The sequence below is a fragment of the Mercenaria mercenaria genome, chromosome 7 (assembly GCF_021730395.1).
Source record: "Mercenaria mercenaria strain notata chromosome 7, MADL_Memer_1, whole genome shotgun sequence".
Taxonomy (NCBI): Eukaryota; Metazoa; Mollusca; class Bivalvia; order Venerida; family Veneridae; genus Mercenaria; species Mercenaria mercenaria.
This window is the reverse complement of record NC_069367.1, coordinates 82399729-82424753: the sequence shown is the minus strand read 5'-3', so window position 1 is coordinate 82424753 and position 25025 is coordinate 82399729. Positions and strand designations below refer to the sequence as shown.

At 34.1% G+C, this 25025-nt stretch overlaps 1 protein-coding gene across 1 annotated transcript in view; it reads left to right on the top strand.

Moving 5' to 3' along the window:
* The first annotated feature begins 12055 nt into the window (after positions 1–12055).
* Positions 12056–25025, top strand: part of LOC123553785 (fibropellin-1-like) — a 35308-nt gene continuing 22338 nt past the window's right edge. Inside the window, exons 1-2 of the mRNA XM_053548802.1 lie at positions 12056–12566; positions 19074–19183. Of these exons, the coding sequence (XP_053404777.1) occupies positions 12408–12566; positions 19074–19183 (269 nt within the window). The 5' untranslated portion in view covers positions 12056–12407. The remainder of the gene's footprint in view (positions 12567–19073; positions 19184–25025) is intronic.

The following is a 25025-nucleotide window of genomic DNA, read 5'->3' as shown; positions in this document are numbered from 1 at the left end:
AGGCCCTCTCTTCGTGTAGTTTGCTTCCTAAATATAAATTTGAATTATGTAAAGTTTTCAGCAAAGGTTAAGCTTTATTTTGATACCGACCATTGATTTCAATTTGCAGAAATAAAAAAGTTACAGGTAAAAAACCTCATTTCTGTTCGGGTTTATCATCAGTACCAGTACCGTATATTATTACATAATCCTATAGGGTAAATTGTTATAGACTTTATTAGTTTGAAATTTAAATATTTTGGTAGTTTAAAGAATATATAGAAAAACAGTGTATCCATGTAATATCATCATGTATTATTTGATTCAGTGTAAAATAGAAATATATTCCAGTGCGTGAACACCAGATGAACTATTTCTAAGACTAAAAATTAAAATCTGGTCCTCATTAGTGTAAGATATTTCAAAGTTACAGGTAAAACAAATGTATCTTCCTTTTTCTTATGCCATTTCAATGCATTTTACTAACTAAAATCAATTATATGTGCCTAATATCAGGTGCATTTGGGTAACATCAAAAGCAAAATCAAGACGTCAAAATGCAAATATCATAATAATTAGAAAAAGCTGAATAATTCATTGATATTTCCATAAATAACATATTAATTCAGTGAAACGGATATGTTTATGTTTTTGTAGTTATTCATTTAGTTACGTGTCTGTATTGATATGTATCTAAAACAAAATGAGCGTTTCAGTCAGCATATATCACGTTCAAGCGTTGTTCAGTAACAGTGAATTTTATAAAATGAAAATCTCAGTGTTTTGCAAACCTAATCTACCGTTACGGTTCAGAAATCAATTGAAAAGCTTGAAATAAATTTTAATAAGCCTTGTGGTATTAAGTGAATAAACAAATCCGTTCGCTAAAAATGTAATCACGTAATAGGTAATAAGATTCACTGTCAAATTTACAAATAGACTATAGTAAACATAGATAGCCAACACAAACGTACAAATAAACATGCGACAAAATCAGGCAAAATTTAATGTTTGATATCCTAAACATTGTATGATTGATGTTCTTATCTAATTTCGCGCCATTTTTGTCCGCACAAAGTTGATTTTGTGTTTTATCATAAGAAAATTGCATTGAATAAGACCCATTATCACAGTTGAAAGGTTCGTCTAATATCATTTCATCTTGAATGAGAATTTCCTGGAATCGGCTGACTTTCCCATTTCCTTTAATCAGTGAGGTCATATAATTTGATTTTGTTACACAAAGGCCTGAGCGGGCGACTTTCATTTCTAAAGTATAAAACTCTTTATATTAGATGCAAAGTACATTGCATACAGTGTTGCGTACATTGCAGTATTAAACAAACAAAATTGTTGTTTGTAAAAACGAAAGTGCACTTCTGCTTTCAGTTTATTTGCTTCATTTAAACTGCGTCAAACATATTTTAGGAAACTAGCACATTCCATTTCTTATCACGTAGGTAAATTACTGTAAAGCACAATTGATAGACATGCTCACATTTAGATTGGTAGTGCTCTAGCCGACCTGGCACGTAATTTACTTCTGTCTTAAAGTGTCTCTTAAGGTGCTGGACCCCTAATAGTAATGTTTAAAAATGGCATTTGCTTGGTATATTCTTAAAGTTGACCGTGTTTCCTACTGCGTTGCAATTTTTAAAAAACTTTTACCGTGCCGTTTTTTTTATAATTTTGTATAATTTATGGTACTTCCTCTAGCTCAAGTAGAGACAAATTTCAAAGTGATGGCCACTATCCAAAATAGTTGCAGAGAATTCATTATACCGTTAATTGTGATAAATGAAACATCAAACTATTATTAAACAATTATAAAACACAAAGTAAAATTGTCAAAATCATTTTTTCTAGGGTGCGTTAAGTAAGATTATTCTTTATATTAATATAATAAGTGCATAACATGTGTTTACTGAACTGTGAGAACCATCTTGATTTTATTACCAATACTAGCTGAACCTTGAATGTGTTTATACATGGTAGCCTCGTTATAGATCACACTGTCTATTGTAAATTCCTCATATTTACACATGTGTTCATGTATTGAGAGAATAAAAGAGATGTTCTGTTCTGATGGAATTCTAACTCCAAATTCAAACTGTCTAAACAAAGGTGTTTTCAATTTTGATCTAAAGCTGGCTTCTGACTTAATGTCTTTCAGATAGCTAGGTAGATCTTTCCACCATTTGGGACCAACGACGGCCATAGAGCTGTCTGCTAATTTTGTTCGCCGGCTAGGGATGTTAAAGATGTATTCTGCTCATCTCTCATTGAAATATTTTATATTTAGATATTTACTTCAAATGCTGATAATCCTTGTCAAATATATTTAACTTCACTAAATATATAAATAAATTGTCTACATAGAGCTACATTCATAATCAAATGTCATGCAGTAACAGCTGATAGTGTAAAAAACTTCCAGTTTTTTTATGGCAGTACACATTATACTGTTTTCAGCTGTACATGTATACAGTGTGTTCTATTTTTAACCAAATTCATAGCAGTCTTAATACACATAAATTTGTTTATTCTATGTTTACATAAACTACTGGCAGTATTTTTCCATGAATCTAAATATGAAATTTGGGTCTAGTATACCTTTAAAGTTAGTGTCACTTTTTTATCGTAGTGTGTGCCGTTGTAGTACAAACATTTTCCTCAGATATACTGGAGCTTAACCATTGATGGCACGGAAGACTATTACTAGGACTTTGAACATGACTCTAGCCTTAACTGGAAGCCAGTGTAATTCTTTCAGAAGTTCAGTACTTGGAAGCATTCATGACTACTCTAGCGGCATGATTTTGGACTCGCTGTAGTTTGTTTAGTAGGCTGGAATTTCGGTAAATAAACCGTTGCAGAAGTCAATGTGGGAATGAACCATATATTTATATAAAAGTATACTAAATGTGAAAATTTATTTTGAAAATATAAAATTCGATTATGTCCGGTGATGAGGTTTTTATTATATATAACTGTTGCATACATTTTTATACACCCGTTTGAAAAACAGGACGTATTGGCGGAAGGGCGGCGTCCACAGACTTCGTCCGGAGCATATCTTCTTCATGCACAGATGGATTTTTATGTAATTTGGCACATTTGTTTACCATCATGAGACGGAGTGTCATTCGCAAGAACCAGGTCCCTAGGTCTAAGGTCAAGGTCAAACTTGGAGGTCAAAGGATACAAGATTGAAAACTTTGTCCAGAGCATTTCTTCTTCATGGATGATGGTATTTCTATGTAACTTCGCACAAATGTTAATCACCATGAAACGGAGTGTCATGCGCAAGAACCAGGTCCCTATGTCCAAGGTCAAGGTCACACCAAAGGTCAGATATAAGAATGACTTTGTCCGGGGCATTTTTCCTGGGATTTTAATGTTACTTGGCACAAGTGTACACCATCATGAGATGGAGTGTCTTGCGCAAGAACCAGGTCCCTGGTTTAGAGTTACTTCCCTTTGTTGTTACTATAAATAACTTATATTGTCACTTTTTTATTACTGGTCGTAGGGAAAAATCGAGACTTTTCTGTAGTTCAACATGCATGTTATATCCAATTTTAAGGAGGTGTACTTTGACCTATCGTTATCTGGTAAGGATTTTGTGTGGACTTAAAATGTTTATTTTTTTGGAGGAGGGGGGTGGGGGCGAATATTCTTAAGATTAACTTCCCTAAGTTATGACTATATAAAAAAAACTTATATAACTTTCTTTGTAATTGACCGTAGGGAAAATCAAGACCACTTTTCTTTGGTACAACATAGATGTTACTTTTAAATTTTAGGTGTATTTTAAAGTATCTCTACTTGGAAAGGAGTTTTTGTAGACTTAGAAAAAAACAAAAGAATTACAATAGTTTCTACACAACCACAGAATTAAAAGTCCATTTGCAAAATTTAATACAGGTGCTAGTGTAAAGAAATTTGCTATGACGGGCGTGTATTGTGACATTCTGGCACTCCTGTTCTTAACTGACATAATGTTGCATATGAATGTAGCTGAGCAGACTAACATATAGCTGCCAATCTCATAAGAAAATGTAATACAAAGTTTGAATATGCACATGACCGACTAAAAAGTTAATCTATCTTATATGTGTTCATTTGTTTGTTGTAACAGTCTGCATAACTGTTACTTAAATCTCAAGGAATCAGCTGATGCTGAATTCAGGTCTATAATTGATCTCTCATACAGTTTCATTATAAGACATATCCGTCTACCAATGATTAGATTTCGATACAATAATCCAAGAGCGTTTGATATACATTTGATAATTAGGCAGCGGAATTTTAAGTAGGCACTACATATTCAAGATATATATGCTTAGTAATCTGCATCAAAGTACACAGCCTGAAAAATACTTAAAGTATCATTTTCTGATAAAGAGTTATTTTAACCAAAAGAAATGTCCTCTGGTGAAATATTTGGATTTGTTTTCATTGCCGCCGAGGCCTGACTTCAATTCCCGCCTTGGGCATGGATTTTATCTTGATTTGGAATTTTTAAGATAGTTGAGAAACAAAATCTCATGTTCTAATGTTCATGATATGACCAAACTTCAATTAAAGAAAAAACACACACAAAAACTTCTGAATGTCAGTGCCTTTAAGTTTGAAATGTCAAATAATGTACAGATATAGAAAACTTGATCTGCACCTGCTCTAAAACTATTTGAGAAATAAAGCGAAACGTTTTCCACAAATAAATAATACTTGTTTTTTACCAAATTTTCAGAAACGTGTACATCTAAATCTAAATAGCATATCCATGTGTTAAACCCTGACACATGAACAATAAGCTAATATATTCCATGTAATCTTTCAGGTGAAAAATCTCAGTCTTCCTAATAACAAGTATATAGACAATCAAGATCCCTGAATCATTCTAAGAATTAAAAATTGCAAACATAAAAGATATAAACACATGACTAAGATATTGTATTAGCTATACACGCATATTAAACTTTAGCAGCAACAAATGTTGATGATTTGTAATGTTTATTTGTATCAATATCAATTTCACCGACACATGATAGCTCATATGGCGACTTACCAGCTTTAATGGTGGAGGAAGACCCCAGGTGCCCCTCCGTGCATTATTTTATCACGAGCGGGCACCTGGGTAGAACCAGCGACCTTCCGTAAGAGAGCTGGATGGCTTCCTCACATGAAGAATTCAACGCCCCGAGTGAGGCTCGAACCCACATCGATGAGGGGCAAGTGATTTCAAGTCAACGACCTTAACCACTCGGCCACGGAGGCCCCTCAGCTGCTAAAGCAAATCTAACAGTGGTATCGATTTATTATCAACTTCAAGTTCCACTGACAGCTTCTGGTGCTATATTGTGATGCGACCGTTTTTTTGGGTGGCGTCAAGAAATTCATCAACTGAGGAGTTGCGTTTGATCTATTCCTCATTGTATTTCATATAGGTTTTCTTTTCTACTTTTCTTTTTTCTCGTTTATTTTCATTATAATTCATCCTCGTCACAGAGTAATTCCATTTTGTAAATAATTAAAGGTCCAATACTAAGGAAAGTGAACATTTTAACTTCTTTTAAAAAGCACAGAAACTATTTCATTTTATTGGAAAATGAAAGTTGGTATGTAGAAATTCGAAATAAATCGCAGTATATGTACAATTATTTTTCTATGAAGTATGAAGAAAGTTAAAAAGACCTGGGGGGTCATTCTGTCGATTCATTGAATTTCAACATAATACACATACATTTCTTTGAGTTCCAACGACCTTCTGTAAATTTTGACCTGTCAATCTTCATTTGGCATCCAGAGTCTCAGAAAAATAGGATAACTTGTAAAATCACAAAAATCTATCATTTTACTACGAGGTACAGCAATTTGTGGTGCGTTTGCGTTTGTTTTAAACTATTTATTGCATTTTAAATTTTACAACACAACTGAAAAATATGAACTCGAGGTTGATTCCATCTGAAATGGGTGTTGAGAGCGATTAATCAAAGTTGTAAGAACTAGTTTCGCAATCGAGAATTAAGATACTAGTATCAACTCAAAATGCAAGAATTTTTTAAACGATGATAATCGCGCCTGACAAAATTGCAGAGGCTTTTTGTACTCACCTTATCATTTTTGGAATAAAGATATACACACTCAATTTAAAACTGGTATAAAATTTCTTATTTTAGTTTTTGTGAAGATCATTTTTACTTGGAATCTACTAATGTTTATAATTCATATAACAGATAACATTGTGTTGCCAATGAATTGCTCTATAATGTGCCGAAAACCGCATCTAAAAATAACAAGCGGTTACGGAACTACATACGGAGTACAATTACATATTGAACGCCCCTTGTATGTGAGATACATGTATTCACTTGGCGGAGAGTAATTGGATTTACATTATTATATAAGGGCATAATGGGTGTTAAAGAGCGGCCTTTGCTGGCAGTAAAATAGCTTCTCCGTGTATGTTTCTTTTGTTACTTCTGAGTTGTTATTATAATAATAATTAAATCAATTTGTGTTCATGTACACATGTCACCAGTCGGTGTGTGCGGGTATACATTTATACGTACCCCTATATCCCCGCTGAATTCTGTATAGTTACTGGCTTTTTGGGTTTGCATTGTGTCTTTGCGTTATGTTTTGAGTTTAACACCATGGGTAAATAGCAGTCAGTTTTACACAGAAGAAAAATTCAGATTATTTATTTCTCAAAGCCATGTCAACTTTACTCTCTTGGCTTTCTGTAAATAATGTTTATATAACCTCTGTGTCTATTTATCAGATAAATGTGTGCTCAATACGACGTGAAAGTGTTATTTAAGTGTTTTATCAGAAATCATTTCGTGACAAATTAAGCCTTTTGTAATGCAACAGTGAGCTTTAGATCAGTAAGAAGCTTTCTGGGTGAAAACAGAATTGTTACGCGGGGTTGTTCCTGTAAGTGTAGTTGAAATGTACCAGATTATCTATTGATAGATTTCTTTCTACTGCGCATGTTTTAATTGCAATATGAACATCTATAAATTAGTCTTGCCCTACCAAATGTGTATGTGTCTGTTTAAACAGAAGCTGCCAAACGTTCACAGTTCTATGATCAATACCTTGAAGTTCTCTGATTGGTTTTTGAGATATCTTTTCTTCATTTGTGTAGTTTAGCCATTTTCTAAACAAGCATTGAGAAGTATATACTGAACAAAATAAGTAACTTCCGAATGTAAATGTGTATGAAATATTTTATCGTTCTACGTTTACGTCCAGCAGTATTACTAAATGATATAGCCGTCGCACAAAGAAAGACTACTAACCTCCGTGGCCGAGTGGTTAAGGTTGCTGACTTCAAGTCACTTACTCCTAACCTATGTGGGTTCGAGCCTCACTCGGAGCGTTGATTTCTTCATGTGAGGAAGCCATCCAGCTGGCTTACGGAAGGTCGGTGGTTCTACCGTGGTACCCGCCAATTTTCACACTCAACAATAAAGTGTTTGATAACTAAGAATGCATACTAAGGAATATTGATAGTAAATAAGAACATTAGACTTTCACGAATCATAACCAACTCGAGAACAAAAAACTTAATAATTCGTTTTGTTTGCTTGTTTAAGGATTGTCAAAAGGTGAAGAACATCGCATCGTAAGCAGTACAGAGTCTTCTGTTCTTTGTTTTCACTTCCTGTGACAGTCATCAATTACCAACGGACTTCCTCAGATTTTAGTGACGTTCTTGGCAAAAAAGTCACAGTCTCATGAAATCAATGGATATTGGATGAAACTGTCAAAGAAACATGAAACTATGTACAGTGACAGAATTGGGGGTGGGGGCATATTTGTATTTTGAACACGCATCTAGTTAATGTCTGTACATCAAGGCTTGACAAAGAAATGTTTCTTTGTTCAGATTTATAGAGGACATTCACTATCATTAGCTTGGATTTCTGTGATATTGCTTTTAAAGCAAGCGAGATTTCCATGGAATTGCAAGCAGCAATAAACCATACAACTTTGACATAAAGAAGCCACGTGATTTTCCTCTTGGCGTTAGATGCTGATTTTCTAATTTGGTTTGCTATCATTTGTCTCATCTTTTTACTAGGTATAATCTAAGTACTTCGATAGGAAAAGAGACATAAATAAACATTGTCGCCAGAAAAGCTCCACTTCGCTGTTTATCATAGTGTTTTCAAGAGAATCGTGATAAGTTGTGCACAAAGCCCTTTTACTGTTTTTTACTGTTAGGAATGTGCTTATTGCTGCAGTTGATGTTATCCCCTACCATTTCTCTGTCTCCCGTGAAACATTTGAATAGATATAAAGAATAAGAAATTTCGAAAGATTCATTCAATTTCCCATCAGCTCTCAGGGATATTTAGACTTGAAAAAGTCGTTAGAGTCGTTTAAAGTAAACCTCTTTGTCGTAAAATCCTCTTAGTAGCACTTTCTGACAAATTTATATCTCTTATCTCTGTCTTTAACGCTGAAATGAGCCTAGAGAGAAACAGGTTTCCTAAGAAATTCTAATACTACCGTAAGAGCAAAGAAGCCGAAACTGTGAGTTATTATGTAAAAATAAAGAATTTTTGTACGTCATAATATGATGACATAGTTTTAAAACGACGAAGTGATGCGCTGCAAAAAAAGGACATACAAAATGGGCAAATATGGTGCTGATGTCGAAATTGTACAAAATAATCATTGACATTGTGTTTGAATTGAAGTAATATACATCAGTCAGTGATTTTTGCTGCGCGCGGTTGTTTAGAATTCTTTGCATCTTATCTCCAAACAATAATTTTAAGTACAACAAAGAACTGTTTGTGATAAATTATTTTTTAAACATCAGTGCTAGTATGAAGAAAGAAAATCTTGTGCTTGAATAGCTTTATCCCAGAAGTCCTTCAGAAATATGAGATCTTCTATGGTACTTCATAAAACATTGCTTGCCATTTTGGAAGAGATGCCAAAAACAGCGGGTATAATAAAAAAAGTTTACTGTCTCTACACTGACGGGTTTACTGTGTGTATAATAGCGAATTCTCTTTACAAGTGTTATTCGTTTGGCAGTTCGAAGAATTCTATGGTTAATATTCAGATGCGAAAGATATGGTGTTAGCCTATCGTGAATTAATTCATGTACAACATGATTGTTTCCTAACGGTGTCTTTAAAACGTATGCTGTCTAAAGTTGAAATAATGGACTGTATGAGTAAGTAAACTAGTTATTTTTGCATAACACAATGATCAGTTTCTAGAAGTTGTTTATTATCAATTTCTTAAGGTTTGTTTATTAACAAATAGTTTAGTCAAAATTCATTAGATATACAAAATACAAGATTCAAGATAGCACAGGACACCCGAAACACAGCTAAAGAGATGTATACAAGTTTGTAAAAGATATATTACCCACTTTACCTATCTCAGTTTGCAACCAAGATAGAGTGTAATTATCCTCTTTGTTCCTATTGTGGTCATGTTGAGGAAATATCCCATACCAGTGAAATGAAAAACTCGACGTTATACTAACATTAATAAATTAGTTAATGTATTATTCATTGTAAATATACATGAAAGTCTACGCATGCACTTTTTTCCTTGCCTATTTCCTTTAGGAAATAAGAATACGTAAAAGTTGGCACAAAATATTGCTGAACTACATTTGACCACTTTTAACATTGAAATAAAACATGTCTGAAGCGTAACAGCCATTCGACGGCTGTGAAATTAGTCTGCCCGAAAATGAACCCAATGTTGATACATTTTCGGTCCGTTGGGATCTTGAAAAATATTCAGTTTTATAACAATAGAAGTCCGCTCCCACGGAATAATTGTATTTTTGTGTTTGTATGGTGGTAATTATGTACGAGTTGCGAAAAAAGAGAGAAATGAAAATATTGCTTTGTTTGACAGTGACATTTCAGGAGACCAGGACAAAGTGTTTACTATCACGACATTGTATTGAAATAATGAAGTAGTATACAGAGTACTTGACGTATTTAGTTTAGACCACACTTTTCACATCAGTGTATACAAGTTCAGTAATATCCAGTAATACGGAGTAATGCAGGGGAAACAAATGTATCAATGCCTATCACAACAGAACTAAGGCGGAAGGATATTACAAGGATATTACATGGTTATTATATTTGAACACAGTAAACAGTTGTAAATGAAACATACCAAACGTTTGTTTACTTGACCAATGCACCACGAAGGAATACGTTCTTAATAGCCGTTAAATATACACCAGTACCCCGTTACAAATTCTTTTCAATTTTGCACGAAAAAATACTTAAAATAACTAACTCTTATGTGTTTCCTATACCTTGATTTCTGTCTTTCATTAAAGAACGATACGTTGAAAATTACACCGCTAATCCTGACGGTTCTGTCCATTTAGGCAAATGGTTAAATGTAATTCTTTTTTATTGATCGTTCAACATAGCAAATGATATTGGCCATTATGAAGAAGAATCCGTCACTGACAATTGAATGAATTATGCAAATGTTCACAGAGTACGGGGCAACTAATTTTTCTGACATTTATTCTGTTGTTGCCATTTTAGTTTGACACATATAACAGCATGGTCAAAAGTGTCAAAACAGTATTCGGTTTTATGCGAAATGTTTTGTTTTGATCATAAGCTGCAATACTTGCAGTATTTGGTATAGTTCCTAGATGGCAAAACCAGGCAAGCCTTTTCTTTTATAAGGATTGACATTGTCTTCGATTTCTAAAGACGTCCAACGTATAACAAAATTTTCAATCCGTTCGTGTCCGTTCGCATGCGTTTCATTTCCTTTCTTAGGCGGCACCTGCGCTCCTTGTCCGGCGATGTCCGTTCAATCCGGTGGAAGGTTTTGAGCATGTTCAAAATTTGGCACGTACACCACCGGACAAAGTTGTCCGTTAGATGTACGGTAGCAATCCGCTGGTATGTGTTTTGTTCGTTACTCGTACGTTCCTTATTCTGTACTTGTCCGGTTCGCATCCGTTCTTGTCCGGTGGACCTGATTCACGGCCGGACTACTACCTGACATACAACGGATGTAACCTATGTTCAACGGACGATAACTGACAATACATTCGTCAAACGTTCGAAGAACGTTTTATCAGTTTCTCATGCGTTGCGTTTACGTTTTATGCGATACAAGTCCGTTACTAGTACGGCGATGGCCGTCAATTGAACATTGTTCGTTCTGTATATGCGCGTTGATCTTGCGGACATTGTCCGTTTTATGCGACCCATACACCGATCGCGAGAGCACTGAGCAGCAGTGGGGGATGCCTTTCGTCACTGGATAACTTTCTGCCGCTATTTTTCTATACGTTGGGCGTACGTTAACGCTATACCGTGTAGTGTGACTGACCCAGTAGGAATCTTCAAGACCCGCTAAAGTTGCTGCGGGCCATTAGTATTATATACTTATCGAAAGTCTTTCACTCGGTGGTTTTACACGGCTGGTACAAATTTCCTAGATAAACTGATATGTTTGCTAACAGTTGTTTATATATATTTTGTCGGTCCGGTATCATTTCTCCTTCTTTGCTGCATAGTAAAACAAGCCTTTTTGGCATGAACTGTTAACTTAATTTCACAACAAAGTTACAGCAATAACAGCTCTGTATTTCTAAAAATTAACATTGTTCAAGTCATTTATCACTAAAACACAACTGGCATCTGCTACATACGCATTTGTCAAGGTCGTCTTGTCCGGTGTACACTTTTAATCCTCCCACACAGAAATGTGGTCCTGCAGAAAATAGACTACACAACTGTTAAAGACATCAGAAATGACACAAAATTTACATAATGTCAAAAACATACATTTCAAATGTAACCAGTTAAAATAGGGATGGCTTCAAAATGGAGACTTTGCAATTTCAAAGAATTACTTTCTAGAATGCAACGATAGGGAAGTACTTCAATACCGGAGTGACACTATATTTGCACCGAGAGAAGATATTGTCTCTCGACGAGTGGTATATTTGCTTGGTTTATGACCACAAGTTCAATAATATCCAATAATACTTGCAACGAACTAAGAGTAATGCAGAGGAAACAGATGTGTCAATGCTTATCACAGAGGAACTAAGGCGGGAAGATGTTACATGGTTACTTACTTTGGAAGCGTCCTTTTTCATCCTTTGAAGATATCATTTATATACACAAATCAAACAGAGAAAAACACGATTACATATTATAGAATTTACTGAAATAGCTTCAGGTTTTAGTGAAAGGGAAAAGTATGAATTAAAGAAAAAATACTTATTTACGTTTTGACGGAAATTCAAAATGGATCAATAAATTGAACTTAATTCCTGGAGTTATCTTAGAAACCTCTCAGAGCTTGAGGACTCCGTCAGGAACTGAAGTGCAAAGAAGGACTGAAAAATTATGTGAAAACGTATTGGATACAAAATAATCATGCGTGTTTACCTAATCATTTGCATATTGGTTAATGTTTCATGGATAAAGGAGTTTTGTTGTTGGCTTGAAGATATAAAATGTACAAATATGACGGAAAATACTCAAATCGAAATAACCTCGAGTTACAGTTTGGATATTTATTTGGAAAATAAAACGGTAAGCTATTAACATTTTTGAAATCTCTTAAATTCCGTTCAACCTTTAAATAACTGTTCATCATCCAATTAGAGGACCATGAAACATGCATACAAAAATGCTTTGTGTACCTTCTGCTAATAAAATAAAACTGCCTTTGAATTATAGGTAAGTGGTCGTTACGGACCATGTCGTTTCGACTCAAGTTGATTCGGAATCGAGTCAGTTTTGGTGTTTAATATATTACGATTAGTATATATGAAATAGGATGACGGTGTATGTTAAAGATTACTTGCATGTTTTGGTCACTGACTTTTGTGGCACTATGTGTGACATTCGTGACTGATTTTTTCATATAGTCTGACTATGTGTGTCGGTTGTAGGGTTGCTGTTGATTTCAACAGATTTGTTTTAATACGGTATTAACGTTGAAAAAGTTTTATTGGACGCAAGTGATTGCATTTAGTAATTCCTTTAGCTTAACAAAACGGTATATAGCGCATCCAGTGCGCTGATACAGTAATTGAAAAAATATATAATTAGGATGCTTCTGGCACTAGGTTAAACAATTTTCTATTGCTGAAAAGTTATAATGATGTGAGAAATAAAACACTGAGCAAGAAATTTATTGATAAGAATATTCTATTTGATTTCTCGGTAATGCTCACAAAATGAGTTTTTTTAAAGGACATTTCTGACGACGTTACATTTTCTCCTGTTATACTAAACATGAGTACAGTGTACATCTTATACGATGAAAGTCTCAATTGTTCCGACTTGCATACTTCTTGTATGCGCTGGAGTAGAATTTACAAAATTAAAGCCAAATAAATGCAACATTTCGTGTCGGTACATGCACTGTCTTGACTCGCTGAAATGTAGGCTTGACACTAGATCTATGAATTATTTTATTATATATCTTATAGAGACATCTCAATCCCCGTCTGTTCACTGGATAGTTAGTAGATATTATGTGACATAGTAAGTCTATAGAAATGATTCTACTGTGTTTAAATTAAGAAATAATATATCTTAAACAATGATTTATCGTTGAATCAAATCATTGTTTGGAGTTTAGATGCGAAGGAGTTATATCACGAGGGCGCAGCTATTATGCAACCGAATTTAGAAATTGCAGTTGTTAACAGCATCTAAACGACAAACAATGATTTTATTCATGAGCAAATCACTGCTTTAGATATATTATTTCGATACTTATATGTTATCAAGGAATATTATATATGTCCTTGACGACATCAATCAAATATTTGCCAGATTTCTTCTGATTTCTTTTCCTGCACGCCGCTGTGCCGTCTAACGCTATGACGTAATAATTGTGACAGCAGAAAAATGAATTGTTGAATAATAACACACAGTTTTCAGCCTTCTTTGTTGAATAGGTCGTGTTAGAATACCCGTTTGTATATATTATATATTTCTACATCTCGTGTTAAACTCCGGCACAATCCTCTCTGTAATTTCTAAGTAAACTATAGAAGAGCTTCTTTCCTATGATTGATGTTTTTCCGTCTGGTAGAAATTAGGTTTTACTCCCAAGCCAAGCCTTATGATTTATTAACAAATTTATAATGCGATTAATCCCAGCTAATCGTATATATTTTTTTATTTATATCTTTATTTACGTCTCATTCTTGCATACATGCACTTCATACAATTACATTATGATAAAAACATAAAATCATATGCAAGACCATTCTATTATAGAATTATAGGAGACTAAATTAAATACTATACATGTCACAAAATTCTATCATATTACTATTATTGTATTAAGAAAGATTAAAAAAAAACATTATGATGTGTAAAAACCGAGAAGATGGCATTAATATGGGCTTTTAATGGCCTAAAAACTGCCATAAAACTGGACAATTACATTAAAAAACTGAAAGGCCAAAACACCACTAACGTGCCCAATATAACCAAAATAATACGAAAAATAATCAAAGTTTGTGAAAATTTCCGATAGCTATGCCTGAAATGTTATAATGAAAGTTGACAACTACGGAACAAAACTTGTGTTGCACATTACATAACCTCTTATGAACAGAAACAATCAAACCGAGTCTGCTATTATTCTTCTTGGTTGCATTCTGTGCTTCCAAAGGATCTTTTTTACAGATTATGACTGCGTTCTTAAATGGTTTAATTGATTGAAAAGGATTCAATAAAATCCAAAAGTATTCGACATTTTAGTTCGTTTGGTACAATTTTTAAAATTTGTTTTAGATTTGTGAACGGCAATTTTTCAAATCCTCATCAACAAACAATTCATGTGTAATGGTACTGTCGTTACATGTTCTGTTTAGATATGTGAAATAAATAGATTCTACGATATGTGTGTTACTAGCAAAGTTTTCAATACTGCAAAATAAATTTGTTATACCATCACCAAGAATAATGGAAATGATTCTATGTTTGTATGGCGAAATGTTTTTCTTTAAATACCAAAACGTTATTATATTTGAACAGCAAACAGTTGTAAATAAAACATACCAAATGTTTGTTTACTACTTTTTACACAATAAACTGCTGTAAACGAGTTAAGCCAAACGTACTTTTACTATATCTGAAATTACTCTTAAAATATAATGTTTCCATTTCAAATTATCTGTCAGTAACTAAGTTTTAAAACCTTTATAATAAATATAGCAAACATTTTTTGATATCTAAACATTTTCTCTTCTTTTTTTTGTTGTTGTTGTCGTACGATCTTGGATGTCATTGCCTTTAATAAAGTATATTCGTTGTTTGTCTTCATACAGCATTTCTAGCTGACAGGATAATACCGGGTAAACTGTCTCGATTATAAATGTCTATATTTAGAAGTCATAATTCACTACTTCCGCTATAGCGCTATTGGTTACGACGACGGGAAAATGTCTTTATTGCCGCGGCGGTCCAGGGTTCTGTTCCCGACGCGGTCATCCTTTTTTCTTGATTTGGAATTTCTAAAATAGTTTAAAAAGAAAAACTCATATTCTAATGTTCATAATATGACCAAACTTCAATTTGAAAGAAAGATTATTTTTTAGCCAAATCTGGAGGTCAGTGCCTTTAAGACTACATGTTACAACAATGCACATTGTTTTTCATGTATGCATCACGTGTATGCGTATTAATTTAAATTGCTGCTGAGTATTTCTCATTGTACGATGTATGTATCGAAAATACTATTGTTAAACCTATTTCTTGATTACTGTCTTTTCGTTTCAAGAGCGATACATTAAAAAATACGTCCGCTTAGCTCAGTAGGTAGAGCGTCGGTCTACGGATCGCGGGGTCGTGAGTTCGATCCTCGGGCGGGGCGTATGTTCTCCGTGACTATTTGATAAACGACATTGTGTCTGAAATCATTAGTCCTCCACCTCTGATTCATGTGGGGAAGTTGGCAGTTACTTGCGGAGAACAGGTTTGTATTGGTACAGAATCCAGGAACACTGGTTAGGTTAACTGCCCGCCGTTACATGACTGAAATACTGTTGAAAAACGGCATTAAACCCAAAACAAACAAACAAACAAACAAATAAAAAATACGTCCGTGGTAATATACCGCTAATCCTGATGGCTCTTTACAGTCGCTGATTTTCATTTAGGCAAATGGTTAAATGTTCTTCTTTGTTTATTGATCGTTCAACATAACAAATGATATTGGCCGTTATGATGAAGAATTCGTTACGGACAATTGAATGAATTATGCAAATGTTCACAAATAGGGTACGCGCAATTACTTTTTCTGACATTTATTCTGTTGCTGCCGTTTTAGTTGGACAAATATAACATCATGGTCAAAAGTGCGGCAGCCTTTATTGAGAAAATGAAAATAACTCTTAATTAGTATGAGGTATTTTATGTTTCGTGTTAGTCTAATGTTACTTGTCAATATGATGCATTTCACAACAACTTCCCTTTGCTCTATTGTATATGTGACTTTGCGATCATGGAGTCCATTCAATAGATGCGTAATAGAGTTCCACTTAAGCTGGTGCTGGGGTGGGAGGGGGGTGGAAGAGGCGTGCGTGAGAGGTGTCGCATAATTACCTCTTATGAACAGACTCAATCTGTTTAATAGAGTCTGCTTTCATTCAGCTTGTTTACATTCTGTGCTTCTAAAGGATCTTTCTGCAGATTTTATATTTCATTACCTCTCATGAACAGACTCAGTCCAACCGAGTCTGCTATTATTCTGCTTGGTTGCATTCTGTGCTTCTAAGGGACCTTTCTACAGATTTTACATTTCATTACCTCTCATGAACAGACTCAATCAAACCGAATCTGCTATTATTCTACTTGGTTGCATTCTGTGTTTCCAAGATTCGAGATTATATTCTTACCTATAACAGATCATCACAGATCGTTTTATTTCTCTGCTATTTACTCTCTACCATGGTGTATTATTGTTTATTCTGTGTTTCCAAAGACTTCTACAGATTTTATTGCATTACTACCGTTTTGTTATGGTAGAGCAAAGTTTTGCACCATTTAGGAACGCTGGTTAGGTTAACTGCCCACCGTTACATAACTGAAATACTATTGATAGACGGTTTTAAACCCAACTAAAGCAAGAAAAAAGCCCTTATGACGAATTCGTTATTTTTTAAATGCGCGTTAGTGCCCATTTTTTACATTAAGTATTTTCAAACTTTCAGTTTTAATTAGCTTTTAATTTTGAAATTAGCAATTGTTCCTCAAATTTAGCGTGTAAATACTATTATTTGTCTTTATGGCTGTGTTTCAAGATTAAGTATACTGTGATGAGTCTCTTATAATTCTTTTACAGAATGGCTGTGTACAGCTGTGCATGACTATTGAAGATGATTATTTTATAATCTGTACATAATAAAGATATAAACTGGTTATGAGTCACTGAACAAAGATCGGTGTATATAACATTAAATGTGTTTAGTATCATATCAATTAAATCAACTGTACATGTCCTGTAAGTTTGCGACAATTCGTAAATGATGCTGTAACTAAACAGATACTCTTCTAGTCTATCAGATTAAATGATGCATTGATCAAATTGCAGTAGAAAATATTTGTAAACAAACTATTGTGTAATGAGGGTTGTCTCGTGCTATACGGTTGACAAGGAAAACGACTTGAAAAAGCCTTCTACGACTTGAAAAAGCCTTCTAATTGTCTTCCGCAGTTGTCGTTACTTTGCAGACAAGGCCTATTTGTCGCCGTAATTTGTTGTTGGTGTCGGCTCGGTATCATTTCTCACTCTTTGACATATAGAAGAATAAGCATTTGTAGACATGAATTGTGTATTTCAAAACAAATTTTCAGCAATGGTTGCTCTGTATTTCTCAAGTTTAACACTATCCAAGTCAATAAAGACGAGAAAACAACTGTCAAGAACGATGAACTTGTTTGCTATAACCTAAACAAAAACCAATGGAAGAAAATATCATGTGTTGAAATCGCCTATCCCGTTACCATTCTTTATTGAATAAATAGAAGACTCTGTCAATATTTGGAAAACTGTCAATTACATCCGAGACTCATACATCTTTGTGTTGATTAAAACATTAAAACTGTTTCTGCAGTGTTATTTTTAATAAAAAATGATCTTTTTATTTTCTGATTCACAGCTGGATAACCGAAGTTTAAAAGCTGCATAAAATAGCGAAAATCTGACACAGTCCTGTTGAAAAAAATATTTATCCCTTCCTAGAAAAAATAAAAGTGTACGTCTCTGTATTGTTATGAATGATATATACTCGTTTTTCAAAAGCACAGCTTTTATGAGTAAGCAAACGTATATCTAAATTACGATAAACTAAAATGATCTTGTAGCTTTTCCAAAGCGTGTATCATTCTCTTATGTATACAATAGGACGGTAATAATGTCATGAGAAAAGGTATGCCACAAAGGTTATTACTGTTTCTTCTATCTCAAGAAATGTTTATTTACAGACATAGAATAACTAACTCATCTTCATAATTACAGTTAATTCTCGATAGATTACAACTGTACAATCACGCAAAAAAGAGCTAAAACAAAAAAACAGAAAAAAATAACAACAAAAGAACGCATTATATATAAATCTGGTATATAACATGGTAATAATATTTGAGTTTCTCCATTTTCTGTCTATTTAGATATAAGGTCAGTAAGATAAAGAAATTGAATAACGCACTGTCCCTTATCCATTCAAGAAACGTGGTAAAGTTAAGTCAGTAGCGAAACCCCAAGCAGGGTGTTTCCACAAGCCAATGGTGCACCAAAACCGCACCATATTCCTAAGTTACACACGTAACCGCAACGTGAAACGTAGTATGTAAAACATAAAGTCAAACACAATCAGGGCCAGATGATACAAGCGAGAAGATACTCGTTATTCTGAAGCTGTAGCAAGTTACTTAAATGTTTCATTCTTTCAGTACTGCTGTGCCCTTGCTTTTGTTCTTTGTACGTATATAAAACATTCCTACAGTCTCATCTGTATGCCCCAAAGGAATATTTTGTGGAATTATCGAAATGCCAACTGTCTCTATTTACAGATCAATGTGTGCTCAGCTTCAACGGCGTGTCACTGTTACCAAAATATATTCAGTGATGATACCTTTCGACAAATAAAGCCTATAACTGTTCAACAGGGAGTCTCCGTAAAGTAAGTTGATTTCGTAGGAACGAAAGTAAGATACCGCAGCAAAATTGATTTGAATACTGTCGTTTTTGTTTTTAGTTAGGTATATTGAGATTGCACCGTGTCCAACGTATACGTCGCATTTACGGTGGGTACGCTGCATACATTGTATATTGTACGCTCAATTACCGGCATTTCCTGTTGATTTTGGCAACATCCCTTATAGTGAGGTAAGAAAAAACTACTTATTTTCATTAAAGTTCAACGTGTTCAAAGAAACGATATATTCAGTACGAGCTGCAGATCATTCAAGCTCCCAATGGGAATGTGTTTTTGGTCAGTAATTTTCTAGTTTCTTCAAACATTCGAGTAAACCGGCGTGTGAAGTCGGTTTTGAACTCGGATGTTAACTTTCAGGTTCATTTTCTGTCTCTTAAAATCATTCTGTTGACTTTTCATCGGTTTAACGCGAGAATAGTATCACAAGCTACAATTTGAAATATATATCATGGCGTAAATTCATGTTTAAAGGGAGCTTTATGCCAAAATTAGCGATGTACGCCCTATAAAACGGCGCGTCTACAGAAGTACGCCACATAAAAAGGCCGTTATATATATCTAAAATGCAACAGTTACTGTCAGTATTGTAAGGAATTTCCGGGGAGGATACCTAAACCCCACCACTGCGTACTATGATAAATTCCTAGCAAAAAGTCTCTTTAAAATATCAATTTTAATGTCGAATGTTATCAAATAAACTTGACTAAATATATGAAATAACTGTGTTTGTAGAGTTACATTCACAATTAGATATCATGTATAATAATTTTCAGTCAGTTGTCCATAAGCATTTACCTGGCACTCATTATTCTTCGCCAATATTTTCGGGCGTTTACGTTAGCTTACGAAAGAATCGTATCCTGAAAATAATTACATATATGTAGAAAACACATTACACGATGGCGTGGTGTCTCAGTATTACGCAATGTTATTGGCATTGATTTTATTCTTATATCATTTCACGTGTATGTAACATATTTTACGAATTTTAATTGTTTTCATTTGTAGATTTGAGCCGCAACATCAGAAAACAAACATGCAGTGGCTTTGCGACAAGCATGGATACAGACAGCCTGCGCATGCGCGCATTCTGGTCAGAATCCATGCTATTCGCTTATGGTTTCTCTAATTGCAATGGGCTTTGAAAGCGAACAGCATGGATCCTGACCAGACTGCGCGGATATGCAAGCTGGTCTGGATCCATGCTGAAAGCCAATATGTTGGTTTTCTTATAGCGTGGCTCATTTTTACTTTCAGGAATCATTTACAACAGGAAATATGTCTTTCTTTCTTCTTAGATACTTTAAAAGAAAAATCGACAATTTCTTCCACGGTTATCTTGGAAACAAGTGCTTTTCATTCAGGAAATGAACAAGAAATGATGATTATTAGTTTGATCAGATAAGTAGGGGAGAACGCTGTTGAATGTGCCACACGTGACTTATAATATTTATTGAAGAGCTTAGACGTCATTTGCATTTTTTCTAAAAAACGCCATTTTTTCAAATACTCATCTTGGAAAGCACAAGCATTGTAAACAAAAGGACAACGAAACTGTGTTTGAAATACCGATTTTGACCGCTATAAGTAATTTTTGACGTATTACACATTTGTGTTCTGACAGTTCGTTATCATGTAGATATATCGACATAAGATATATAATGAAATTCAGCATTTCCCTAAGGTTAAATACCATGTACTTTCATACTGCTATACCATACTGAAAGGTAAGGGTGTACCCCGCACAGTGTACCCCGCATACTGTCACAACCTACCGCAGACGCGGGGCAGGTTGTGAAGTTACAGGCCATGTTCACACTAGCAGTATTCGTTTTGTCCGCACTCTACCTGATAATACGACAATATGTTACTTGTGAAATACATTTTCAGTTTTTAATTCGTTTTAGGTTCCGACACCGAAGATTACTTTACGAAAATATATGGAATGTTCATGATTCCCAAGTAAAAACTTTAAAGGGCAATTTTATACCGGACTGTTTATACAAAACAAGCATGTTTATTTTATCTTCCGAATAATTAATATTACTGTTATTACATTATGTAATTCCAAAACCGTTCATAATTGTTAAAAAGTGTAAATAAAATGAAAGAATTGATGCGAGTGAAGACATACGTAATCAGTTGCTATAAATATAACGGCCTTTTTATGTGGCGTACTTCTGTAGACGCGCCGTTTTATGGGGCGTACATCGCTAATTTTGGCATAAAGCTCCCATAAAACATGAATTTACGCCATGATATATATTTCTGTTTGTAACTTGTTATACTATTCTCGCGTTAAACAGATGAAAAATCAACAGAATGTTTTTAAGAGACAGAAAATGAACCTGAAAGTGAACGTCCGAGTTTGAAACCGACTTCACACGTCAGTTTACTCGAATGTTTGAAGAAACTAGAGAATTACTGACCAAAATCGCATTACCATGGGGAGCTTGAATGATCTGCAGCTCGTACTGAATATATCGCTTCTTTGAATACGTTGAACTTCAATGAAAATGAGTAGTTTTTCTTACCGCACCACATAGGATGTTGACAAAATCAACAGGAAATGACGGTAATGGAACGTACAATATACCATGTATGTAGCGTACTCGCCGTAAATGCAACGTATACGTTGGACACGGTGGATTGTATAAAAAGAGTTACAGTTTAATAAACAGTTAATATGTTTCCTAGTATATATTTGAGTTTTCTTGATTGAATCATCGGATGATTACCAGCTGCAATATATGCTGTATGATCTTCACTGGCTACCAATCAAAGCCAGAATCACATTCAAAATGCTCACCTATAAGTATAATTGTTCAGTTGGAAACTCTCCAGAATATCTTTCTGAACTTCTCATAAAACAAACACAGACAAGGAACTTGCGTTCTTCAAATTCCGTGACTGGGTGTTTCGTTGTTCTTTTCAACAAGCGCAAAACGTTCAGCGACAGAAGTTTTGGTACTGTTGGACCTAAACTCTGGAACGAATTGCCTCTCGAAATAAGGAACTCGGACACAATAGATGTTTTCAAAAAGAAATTGAAAACTCATTATTTTGGAAATTACTTTGCACTCTTTTAGAGACTGTGACTGTAATTTTTAAGAGATTGAAGTAACGTGAACTGGATGATTTTATTGTGTAAATACATTCGAATATGAACTATTTTATAACAAATACCAAATACAGTTGTTTGTAATAACTTCTGGACATGTCGCAATAACCCACTTATTCTTACTTAATAACAAACAGCTATCTTACTGTATCTTAATATTCTAATATTTTATTAATCTTATCTGATGCCTGATCTTTTTTTAATGCTTACTAAATAGTTTATTCACAATGATATTTATGCTCATTTATGTCATATGTCATTTAAAATATCTTTATTTTTTTTTTGTCGTATTTTTTATGTATTTGTAAAACGCCATTGAATATGTTTCGCGTAAAAATAGGCGTTTAATCAAATAAAACAGTTTCAGTTTTTTTCAGTTTCAGTTATTTACGAGCAGAGTTGCGAAGAGTAAATATTTAAGGTCTAGTGTTCCCGATTTGATTTTATGAAACTAATACATGTACATTTTATGTTTACATGGTTTCATATTAGGTGTTTTGAAACAAATTTTACCCACGTTATAGTTCCAAACTTTTCGTACGCCCGTTCTGAAAGAAAGGAAGTGTTGTGTGATGCCGCGTGCGTCCGTCCATATGTCTGTCCGTCATAATTCGTGTCCAAAGCATATCTGAATTAAGAAAATAATAAATAAATACATTTAAGATGTTGATTTTAAAGTTGGCATACACGTAAATGGCGATGAGAAAATAGGAAGAACGTCGGCGGATAAAAGGTCAATATCAGAAATTGACCTAAAAAGTCAAATCCTTTCTCAGATTTCGTGTTTTGAGCATAACTTAGTAACTATTCAAGGTATTGATTTCAAAGTTTGTATAAAATTAGGTGGCGATAGGGCTAAGTGTTGACCGCATGGAACGTGTCAGAAGGTTTGCTTTTTCTGTCATACTTTGTGCCCTGAGCATATCTGTATGACCATTTAAAGTATTTTACTCTAATTTTCAGTAATCATTAAGAATCTAATCTGTTTACGTAATTACATCATGAAAAAATGTATGAGTGATTTAGCCCTGCCAAATACAAGTTTGTGCTTTTACCAAAATTACGAACACCTTATTTGTATGGACGTAAAGCCAAAACATCTAATATTGCTCGAAACGATTTCTTTATATAGCGAAGCACGGACATGAAAAAGTGTTTAATTTGTAACCAGGAAAATCGTAAATAGACTGAACATTAATAATAATAAATCTTTTTCATTGCAGTTTTCTTGGCAGAATAATGTCTGTTTTGTGCAATATTGTCTCTAGTTACGTTTTGTGCAACAATGTCTTTGTGCGAACAAGTTTATTTAGAAAATTTAAGCATTGACAACGGCCTTCAAAAGATGAACCTATTCTAGGCTACAAGAAATTACCAGTTTTAAAAGACTGGCAAAAGATCAAACCTGTAATTATTTAAAAAAAAAAAAAAAAAAAAAAAAAAAAAAAACGGATTAACAAAACACAGTACTTACAATCTCGTTCACAATGACCCGCCTATTAAACATTTTAATTCTTTTTCGTTTTGTGGTTATAAATAAATGCGTGCGAAATGTAATAGCTATTTTGAACAGCAATACACAGGGGTTTAAAAAATAATAAAGATTAATTGTTTCATATTTCTTCTTTCATGACAAAAATACAGTACTTTGATTAGTAACACACATTGTCAAGACACTGGCGTAATTATATGTTCTTGTCCTATACTATTTTCTACAGCACAACTACATAAATATGCAAACCTCGAGTTTCAAGTAGGTAAAGGAAAACAACATTCCTGAATTCATAAATATTCTACTTATTAGTCACCGACAGTTTGAACTGCTTGGTTCAAATCTGGGTGGGCCGGTGGTCTAGTGGTAACACGCTTGACTGTCAATCCAGAGGTCCGGAGTTCGAATCCCGGTCCAAGACACTGGGTATATATGAAATGCTCTCGGGTGTCTCCCACCTAACTAAGAGGCCTGTACTGGTTCTCCACAGGAAAGAGGGATTTATCCGTATCTGTGCTATATACCGAGAACGTTAAAGAACCAAACCGTCTATTCACAAAGAGCTTGGCTAAGTTAGCCGGACAAGCATGTATCTAAAAAAAGAAGATTTCTCTCTCTGTTCTGGGGGCTTTATCTCACTCTGTCCCTCTGGTCAGATCTTTCTGTGTCTGTACCAGTAGAGGGTGAATTTCACGCCCTGTATGGATGCGTTAGCTATATGCAAAGCATCTTTGAATGTGTTTATCATGATAAAGGGCGCTATATAAATCTGGTCTGATAATGCTAATAATAACTCCTAGGCTAGGTCTTTTTTATAATTTATGTGTATTAAATGTTTTTGTTACAGTTGTTCACGCATTTTTCTATTTAAAGTACTTTTATCTTAAATAGAAGATAGATATTAGATACAAAAAGAAAAAAATATTGCAAAATATTCATTTATTGAATTTAAGTTAGTTTTGACTTTTGATAAACATGAAGTAATGACGTGATGTCATTTATCCGGATGCCATAAAAATATGGACTCAGATTACAGCCAGTTAGTAAAATATAAAAAAGAAAGATAAAATACGGAATAAAAAGTTTGACATGTTAAATAATTTGAAATAATGTAACAAAATCAGAAATATTTAAATGCTATCTAGAAAAAAATCAACCACGCGACCCTATCTCTTTTTCTCTTTCTAGTTTTT